Source organism: Emiliania huxleyi (genome assembly GCF_000372725.1).
Source record: "Emiliania huxleyi CCMP1516 unplaced genomic scaffold EMIHUscaffold_338, whole genome shotgun sequence".
NCBI classification, from domain to species: domain Eukaryota; phylum Haptophyta; order Isochrysidales; family Noelaerhabdaceae; genus Emiliania; species Emiliania huxleyi.
Window position 1 is genome coordinate 45,746 of NW_005199460.1, and position 9,108 is coordinate 54,853.

General features: G+C 67.0%; 4 protein-coding genes across 4 annotated transcripts; 1 reads left to right on the forward strand and 3 right to left on the reverse strand.

Moving 5' to 3' along the window:
• Positions 1 to 211: 211 nt before the first annotated feature.
• On the reverse strand, positions 212 to 1,517 carry EMIHUDRAFT_75052 (hypothetical protein; the record flags this gene model as incomplete). Its single annotated transcript, XM_005773472.1, has 2 exons — positions 212 to 588; positions 1,430 to 1,517. Coding segments are annotated over 2 exons (465 nt in total), but the record flags the coding sequence as incomplete, so codon positions are not given.
• Positions 1,518 to 3,267: 1,750 nt separating this feature from the next.
• EMIHUDRAFT_241650 (hypothetical protein) lies at positions 3,268 to 3,895 on the reverse strand (the record flags this gene model as incomplete). The annotated part of the gene is made up of 3 exons (XM_005773473.1): positions 3,268 to 3,289; positions 3,365 to 3,408; positions 3,482 to 3,895. 3 exons carry the CDS (start codon positions 3,893 to 3,895, stop codon positions 3,268 to 3,270), a joined length of 480 nt encoding a protein of 159 aa, XP_005773530.1.
• A 1,463-nt stretch (positions 3,896 to 5,358) lies between these two features.
• EMIHUDRAFT_241652 (hypothetical protein) lies at positions 5,359 to 5,881 on the forward strand (the record flags this gene model as incomplete). The annotated part of the gene is made up of 2 exons (XM_005773474.1): positions 5,359 to 5,718; positions 5,795 to 5,881. The coding sequence occupies 2 exons, from the start codon at positions 5,359 to 5,361 to the stop codon at positions 5,879 to 5,881; spliced, it is 447 nt and encodes a 148-aa protein (XP_005773531.1).
• A 1,066-nt stretch (positions 5,882 to 6,947) lies between these two features.
• Positions 6,948 to 9,108, reverse strand: EMIHUDRAFT_241653 (hypothetical protein; the record flags this gene model as incomplete). Its single annotated transcript, XM_005773475.1, has 7 exons — positions 6,948 to 7,058; positions 7,257 to 7,676; positions 7,818 to 7,907; positions 8,063 to 8,093; positions 8,185 to 8,369; positions 8,695 to 8,997; positions 9,064 to 9,108. 7 exons carry the CDS (start codon positions 9,106 to 9,108, stop codon positions 6,948 to 6,950), a joined length of 1,185 nt encoding a protein of 394 aa, XP_005773532.1.

The window sequence follows — 9,108 nt, forward strand, 5'->3', positions numbered from 1 at the left end:
CCTTCTTGTCGCCGACGTGCGACTTGGACACAAAATCGAGCAGCGCCCACAGCTCCATGTGGTTGTTGGACATCGGCGTGCCTGCTCGCCGCACCAGGAGGGTGGGCGAGGAAAAGAGAGCCCCCGCTGGCGGCGACGCCGGCGGACGGCAACGATCTCGGCTAGCCTCGGCTAGTCTCGGCTAGCCTCGGCTAGTCTCGGCTAGCCTCGGCTAGCCTCGGCTAGTCTCGGCTGCTAGTCTCGCGCCCGTCAGCGCGAAGCGCGAGGGGCACGCCACCCGCTGCGCGCTCTCCGTCACCTTGGCCTTAGGGTTCTTGAGCTTGTGCGCCTCGTCCCACACCGTCGCCTCCCACGGGTGGCCCGCGAGGTCTCTCTGGCAGTTGACCACCGTCTCGTACGTCGTGAGCACAACCTCGCACTCGCGGCTCGCCAGCGCGCGCAGCGCCGCCTCCTTCTCCGCCCCGTGGCAGACCGCCAGCCGGAAGCAGCCCCAGGTGCGGAACTCGCGCTTCCAGTTGCCCAGCGTCGACATCGGGACGACGACGAGCACCTGCTCATCCCCCCTCTCGCTGATTCCCCTCCCGGCCCCTCTCGGCCCCTCTCGGCTTCTCCCGGCTCCTCTCGGCTCCTCTCGGCTCCTCTCGGCTCCTCTCGGCCCCTCTCGGCTCCTCTCGGCCTCTCTCGGCCCCTCTCGGCCCCTCTCGGCCTCTCTCGGCCCCTCTCGGCTCCTCTCGGCCCCTCTCGGCCCCTCTCGGCCCCTCTCGGCCCCTCTCGGCCTCTCTCGGCTCCTCTCGGCTCCTCTCGGCCCCTCTCGGCCCCTCTCGGCCTCTCTCGGCTCCTCTCGGCCCCTCTCGGCTCCTCTCGGCTCCTCTCGGCCCCTCTCGGCCCCTCTCGGCCTCTCTCGGCCCCTCTCGGCCCCTCTCGGCCTCTCTCGGCTCCTCTCGGCTCCTCTGGGCTTCTCTCGGCTCCTCTCGGCCCCTCTCGGCCCCTCTCGGCCCCTCTCGGCCCCTCTCGGCCTCTCTCGGCTCCTCTCGGCCCCTCTCGGCCCCTCTCGGCCCCTCTCGGCCTCTCTCGGCTCCTCTCGGCCCCTCTCGGCTCCTCTCGGCTCCTCTCGGCCCCTCTCGGCCTCTCTCGGCCCCTCTCGGCCCCTCTCGGCCTCTCTCGGCTCCTCTCGGCTCCTCTGGGCTTCTCTCGGCTCCTCTCGGCTCCTCTCGGCTCGCCTCGCGGTGGTCGTCCTCGGGCAGAGGGAAGCGCCTCTGCCGGTCCTCCTCGGCCGCCGTCTTGCCGAGGACCGCGCCTGCAATCTCCAACGATCTCGGATCACCTCGGACGATCTGAGAATGCCGCCGCCGTGCCGAGCAACGCGCCGAGAGAGGCGAGCTGCGCCGAATCTCTCAATCTCGGGTCATCTCGGGTCATCTTGACGCACCGAGAAAGGCGATCGTCTGCACCGTCTTGCCGAGCCCCATCTCGTCGCCGAGGATGCCTCCCCGCCCGCGCGCGTACTGCCTCCACAGGAACTCGACGCCGGTCCTTTGGTACGACCGGAGCCGCCTAGCGGAAGGTGCATGGGAGGTTCATGCAGCCGCACTCCCACGCCACCCCCCTCCCCCCCTTGGGGTCGAGTGAGGCGCGCCGGTTGATAGCGGCCGGCACTGCTGCGCGGGGAGGGTAGAGCGACTCCCTTCCGGCCGGCAGCTGCGCGGGACGCGGCCTGGCGCCGAGCTCGATCGGGCCGGCAGTCGGGTCGATCGGGTCCGAAGTGAGCTTTGGCCAGCCGTCGCACGCGCCTGATTCAGTAATCACACTTTGCGGGACCCTCCTTTTCAAGCGTGTGCTTTGGCCAGCCGTCGCACGCGCCCTCGTCGTCGTCGTCCGTCGCGCTACCCGCGTCGTCCCCCGCCGCCCCCGCCTCAACGCCCTCCTCCACCTCCATCTCCTCCTCCCCCTCCACCTCCCACAGCACGTCGTCCGAGGGCGCGCCAACAGCTGCACCACCCCTGCCAAAAGCTGCGCCACCACTGCTGCTGCCCGCCGCAGCCCCGCCGCCGTCACCGCCGCCGCCACTGCCGCCGCCTTGGTCGCGCTTGACGCGCTTTGCGCTGCTTGTGCCAGCGCCGCCCCTGCCGCCGCCGCCCCTGCCGCCGCCCCTTCCTCCGCCTCTCCCGCCGCCCCGTCCTCCGCCCCTTCCTCCGCCGCCGCTCGTGCCGGCGCCAGAGGAGGAGGAGGAAGGGCCAGCGGGTGGCCGGCGCGCAGTCTTTGGGCGCTTGGGCTGCGGCTGGTCCTGGTTCCCGGCGGTCGACCGGTTGAGCCGGCTGAGGATGGCCGCAAGCCCGCCCCCCTCCTCCTCCTCGCCTGGGTGTGCCGGAGGGTGGCACGTGGGAGGGCGAGGGCGAGGGCGTGGGGAGAAAGGTGCACAGTCGTGGCGTGCGGGAATGGCGGGGTGCGTCGGAGCACGGCGCGCCTTCCGCGTCAGGCGCGGCCACGGTTGGAGAATCGGTCCCGCCGGCTGCGGCATGAGCGCCGCTGGGCGCGGCGGCAGCGGCAGCGCTGGGTGCGGCGGCGGTACTGGAGGGGCTCGCGCTGGTGGTGGGGCGGTCGGCGGGGAGTGTGTAGAGTCCGATAGCACCGAGGTCCGATGCCAGGGCGCTGCCAGGGGCGGCACCCGAGGGCAGCGGTCTGCTGTAGCTGTAGCTGCTGAAGCTGCTGCCGCCGCCGCAGCTGCCGTAGCTGGTCGCACTCGTTGCCGCAAACGCGCTGCCGCTCGGCGGCGGGGCGGGCTCGCTCGGCGCCGGCGCCGGCTCGTCGTCGTCTTCAAACAGGCTGTCCATCATCGGAGCTGGAGGCGGTCAGTCAGCCGGCGCGCCGCGCTCGAGACTGGTCTCGCCGGCTGTTCGAGCAACCTGTGCCTCGAAAAGAATTTTGCGCTGCAAAACCGAGTGGCTCGGGCGCCTCCCACAGTGTGGTGGTGTGGGCACACAAGATTTGGTTTTGTGCCGTGTGCGTGTGCCGACGCAACGCGGCACCCACCGATACACACACAACAACGTGTGCGCCTGGCGAGCCTGGCTTCAGACACGAGCGGCATGGAGGGGGAGGGCAACCTGCCCGGGGAATCGGACTCGCAAGGCAGTTATCCAGCATGCCAGAATGGTTTAGAACGGCGTAACAAGAGTGGGGGGCACCCGAGGGGGGGGGGGGGGGCTGCCAAACCCCTCCAGCTTCCTGCTCTCATCCGATGCGCAGAGCGATCAAGAACGCTCCATCTTAGGCGAGGCGAAGCATGGACCTGCGCCTCGAGAGCAGCAACCTTGAACTCGGCGGCCGCGAGCTTCTCCTCCATCGAAACGCCCGTGGTGGGAACCGGCGCCACAGGCTGGGCAGCATAGCGAGCGCCTGCAGGGACGCCTTGGTGGCGCTGCCGGGCAATCACCTCCTTGGTCTCTTGAAAGAGCGCGAAGGACAAGCAGCATGTGTGCACCCAGACGTCACCGCACGGTGTCTCCGGGAGGCGGTACGCCGCGCGGATCTCTTTGCGGATCTGGGCGCTGTGCGCCGCAGCCACGATCCAGCCGACATATGGAATGCAGTAGAGGCCGGTGAAGGTGGCGCACGCTGAGGAGTCACCAAAGAAGTCGCCGGGGACTCCTGTCTTGATCCGGTTGACGAGCTGTCCGTACGCGCACGGCGCGCAACAGAAGGTTTGGAGGCAGAGGCAATTGTCGGAGAAGCAGCCCTTGTCGGAGCAGCAGTCAATCAGCTGGTGCTGCCAGTCATCGTTGCCCATGTCGTTGCCGCCGGCCATGATGTGAGTAGAGACGCGAGTCGGATTTGCAATGGCGGTCCGCATGGGCACCGCGGTGGGGAGGGGCGTCGTGTAGTACTCGGCTGACATCGCACCGGTCCTTCTTCTCTCAGATTCTCTCCGTTGCGCGATCAGCGCCTCTTTTCATTATTGTAGTGCCCGCCGCGATGCACTCCGGACTTCAATGAAAAGAGGCGGCTGCATGGGGCGGGGTCCGGGGGAGCAGCGACAGAGGGCCTACCCAGGCACCTAACCCTAGTACTCTAAGCAAGTAAGAGTTCTGGGCCACTGGCTCTCTCTCTCTCTCTCTCCCCGAACTCTCGCGGGTGTGATGTATGTAGGAAGTGAAGAACAGTCAGGCTCGGTCGGACTGGACACCAACGCGGTATGGGTGGACGCGGGACAGATGACGACGACACGCTCGAGCGACACACAGACACACACAAGCTCACAGAGACACAGGTGTGAATGTGAGGAGTCCGACTGCTGAAGCGACCTGCAGCACAGCAGCACACCATCACCATGCCGATTACATCTACGAAGCAGGCGATCGCAGCGGGCAAGGCTATGTACGATGCCGACGACGACAACTATTTCGACCCCATGGACATGCGCGGTATCGGCTGGGACGATATTTGCGAGGAGCTCGAGGGCGCGGAGCTGCGCGACATGGAGAACGCGATTCGCCAGTACGAAGATATGGCCTATCGTACGAACGGCGACGCGACCGAGGCCGCGCACTTTTTCAACGGATATCTCAAACTCGCTGAAGACAAGCGCAAGAAGCAGGTGAAGCAGCCGACCCCGTCAGACTAGACGACATGCAGTGCCGCAGCCAAGATTTCGCGCAAGGCAAGCGACGAGTAAATGCGGGACGGCTGGGATATTTATCTCCAATAATCGGAATGGGCAAACAGAGACCGGAGGAATCGAATCCGATTCGCATTGGGCGATGTGAGCGTGGTCTCTGCACTCTGGTCTTGTGGTGTGCGGACAACGCAAAGTCGCATCAATCACGGTTCGCGCCACGGATACCGGACGCCAGCACACACGGCTAGATTTCAGGCGGGCCGCCTAGCCCCTGGGGTCGGAGTCAGAATCGGTTGGGTGGCGCGCAGGGCGCGGGCGGGCTTCGTTCGCTTTCGGGCCCGTGTCGCCTGGCGGTTGTGCCCGTTCGCCGCGTCAGCGGTCTGTGTGTTTTGCGTGATTTTTTGCGGGCGCCTACCGGCCGTCCACCTCGCCTAGGCCACCTCGAGCATCCACCGCGTCCGAACAGCCACGCAGAGCAAAATGGGCTGCTTGCTCGAGGCTGCTTGCTCGCGGCTCGCGCACTCCACCGCAGATTCCACACGCGCCGGAGTGCGAGACTCACACCCTTCGACTCGCGGTCTTCCAACTCGTGACCGACCGATCACTCCTGGGTGGCACTGCCACCGCCCACAGGATGAGGATCATATGATACGCTCCGAGGTCGGGGAGAGAAGAAGACGTTCGCCGCGAAACGAACTCGCGTGGGACTCGCGCACACAGCCAAGCCCCTGGGTGGGTGGGTGATGCCCGCGCGCCTCTCGAGCGGCGCCTCCCGCGGGGCGGCCTGGGACCGCGACGCTCTCGTGTCAGCTGCCCGCCACAGCACATGTGTGGTCCTCGACCAGTGCCGGTGCGACCTCACTCAGCGACTAGGGCGTGCCCTCGATGAGGAGGATGCAGTCATGCTGCTGCGCTCGTCCTCCTACTTTGAGCGCTCGCCAGCGTTGCTGGCTGCGACTGAGGCGCGGCGCGATGCGCTCGAGGCATCGGTGGCGGACCTGCTCGGCACCGCGTGGCGAGGCATCGAGAGCCTCCTCCACGACTCGCTCTCCACCCTCGCAGAGCGAGTAGAGCACGCCGCGCGCGAGGAGCTCTCCGAGCGGGTGATGACCACCAATAAGACGCTCTCTTTCACACACACGCTGTCAACCCGGCCCTTTTCTCCCGTGCTCCCTTCAGGGAGCACGTCTCGAGGCGGGCATCGAATTGACGCGACGGACCGCCGAGCTACGCGAGCGGCAGGAATGCGTGGTGACAGAGATGTGACCGGAGACGTACCGAGATCTTTCCAAGTTAATCCGAGTCACGTGAACAAAGGTGCGTGTGGAGAAGGCCTTTGCGGTACGGGACGCACTGGAGCGACGCGGCGCCAGCCTGGGCCTAGAGGGGTTGGATCTGGAGCGGAGGCGGCTCAAGGCTGCACTCGAGGCGAGTGAGCGCCGTCGGCGCGAGGCGGAGGAGGCTAGATGGAGAAGTTCTTTCCACCGTGTACGTGCACATCACACGCAACGCTGACAGTCGTGCGTGATGCTAGAGTGGAAACACACCCTAGGCGGAGGAGCGGGTGCACACCCTCGAGACGATGATTGCGCGGAGCAAGGCGGACAAGGCGAGGGAGTCGGCGATGAGGCAGCAGTGCGTGCTCGCTACGTCGCAGAGGCGACCGCTACATGCCGCGCCAGCCGCCCTGTCCGCAGCCTCCGGCTCCGGGGCGGCGACGAGTAACGGCAGGTCGCTGCCGCCGCCGCACGGTAGGAATACGACTGGTGCAGGACAGCAGCCTCTGAACGCGGCACCATCTCCGCAGCAGCGCGCGACGTCGCAAGCCCGACGCCCTCCCCAGGAGTCAGCACCGACAGAGGTGCAGTGGTGAATGAATCAATTGGCGCAACCATGCCAGGTCACCGGCCTGACCCGGACAGTGCAGTGTGCTATAGGCTTCGGGGTCGGGGTCGGGGTCGGGGTCGCGGCTGCCCGAAAGAGAGCTCGAGCTCGACGAGAGATTGGCCGAGAGGCTCGCGCAGGAGAGGCTGATGCAGCGGATGGCAGAGATGGAGAGGACTTGAGCCCTCGGAGGCAGGTGGCGTGGGACACACAGCTGAGATAGCTCTGGCCTCAACCACACCCTGTGAGCACAGCTTTCAGCAGGCTTGTTCAGTGGTCAGTGGATAGTGCAATGACCAATGAGCAATGTGCTTAACTCAAGGTTGTCTGTGATAGATGTGGTGAAAAATGTGATCGATGATGTGGTGTGACGATAAACGGGCACGCGAATTCCACATTCCACGTACTCAGCACGGATTCGGAAAAGACGACTTATGAAAGTCAAGACTTATGTCCACTCGCGCCGCGCCCGGGGGTGGGGCTTTGGCCATGCGCCGTCGGGCTCCCAGCTCTCGGCGGTCGAGAAAGGCTTCGCAAAGTCGCACGCGTGCGGCTGCGCCTGCGGGCCGAGGTCGTGCGACGCGTAGCAGCGCGGCTTGGAGCCCGCGTAGGCGCCCCCCCACCCCGGCGGCGAGAGGACGGCGCCGGCGCGCGGCGGGTGGAGGCAGCTCGCGTTGTCCTGCGTCAGGTATCCGCTCAGCCAGCCGTGCGAGAGCGCGTAGTGCCGCCAGAGGTCGTCCTCGCAGTCGATCCGCACTGCGCCCGGCTGCGGCGCCACGCGGAACGACTGCCGCTTCGAGTACTGCGTGAGCAGCTCCGCCATGAAGCCCGTCACCGCCGCCTCGTCCAGCGACGCCATGCGCGCGCGACCCGCCTCCGCCACGGCGCGCGCGTACTCGTCGTTGGCGCGCAGCCACTTGACGGCGGCGGGCACTTCGGCCGCCGTGTCGACCGCGTGGTAGTGCACGCCCGGCAGCAGGCCGTACTCGTAAAACTCCTTGTGGCGCATCCCCTCGCGGACGTATAGCACGACCGAGCCGCAGAGGAGCAGCGACTTGAACTTGTTCGCGTAGCCGATCGACGCCGAGTTGAGCAGGTACTTGTAGCCGCACTGGTCCTCGAAGCGCATAAAGCACTTGTGCTTTTGGTAGCCGCCCGTCGCGTGCAGCTTCATCTCCTTGCACGTCTGCGTGATCTTGCCTGCTCACAACACCGTGCCGAGGTCGCCGAAATGAGGAGCTGCATCTCGGCCGCATCTCGGCTGTGGTCTCGGCGTCATCTCGCCGTGATCGCCGATGAAGAGCTCATTCACAAACACCTCGCGAGGCGCTCGCTCCGCCACCGCCGCGAGTGCCTTGCGCCAGCCCGAGCCGACGTTGCCCGTGTGCATCGCTATCTCGAGCTTGTCCTCCCACCGAACCTGAGGGCGGCTCGATCTCGGCTCGATCTCGGCTCGATCTCGGCTCGATCTCGGCTCGATCTCGGCTCGATCTCGGGCGGTCTAGATGCGTGTCCCCCCCAGCGCGCCTTGCCGCCCGCCTCGACTAGCTGCGGGTGGAGCACGGACCACGGCGGCGTGCGCAGCTTGTGCGGCCTGTGCGGAAGGCACACCCCGCGCAGAGTCAGGACGCGTCCGGACACGCCCAGGAGAGTGCCGGCCGCCGTGTGGCCTGCGCGGAAAGTACCACGCAAAGTCGAGCCACGGCAAGTCCATCGTCGCCGCGTTGACCGTCGACGAAAAGATTGCGGGCGGGGCGGCGTTCGCGCCCCAGCGGCGGCAGGTGCGGCGCCACGCGCGCAAGTCGCCGGGCTCGGCGCGCGCGCGCGGCTCGTCGTTGGCGGCGACGACGACGTCGAGGTTGGGCAGCGCCTGGCGGTGGCGCGCGGAGGTGTCCCGGGACGTGTCCCAGGACGTGTCTAGGAGGTGTCTCGGAGGTGTCTCGGAGGTGTCTAGGAGGTGTCTAGGAGGTGTCTAGGAGGTGTCTAGGAGGTGTCTAGGACGTGTCTAGGAGGTGTCTCGGAGGTGTCTCGGCAGTGTCGCGGCTTTGTCTCGGCAGCGGTCTCGGAAGCGTCTAAGAAGCAAGCGCCGGGTGGCGCCGCAGCGTGGCGAGCAGCGGCATGATGCGCGCGGGCGCGTAGTGGCGGTCAAAGAAGATTGCGGCATAGTCGGTGACGTAGAGGCGGCCGTCGTGGACCTGCAGCCGGGCGCAGTACATGGCGGAGCCGTTGCACGCGGCGACCGCCGAGGCGAGGTTCTCCTGCGTCACGCTCGGCCACGGCTGCAGCAGGTCGCGCGCGACGCTCCTCCAATCCCAGTGCGCATGCGCGGCGAGAAGCGCCTTGGCGTCTGCAGGCTGAGCGCCGGCAGCCGCCGCGGCCGACAGCGGCGAAGTCGTGCTCGTGCACGATGCGAGCTTTGCTTCCATTTTGGCGTGCAGCTGCTCGTAGCCGTGCAGCCGCTGCTGCAGCACCGTGTTTGCGAGCCGGAGATGGTCGAGCTCCGCGTCGGAGGCCTCGCCCGCGGCGCCGCCGCCGGCAAACGCAAGCGCCGTGAGGCCGAGGACCATGGCAGCGGCGAGAGCCAGGAGGCCGAGCGACGAGCCGGACAT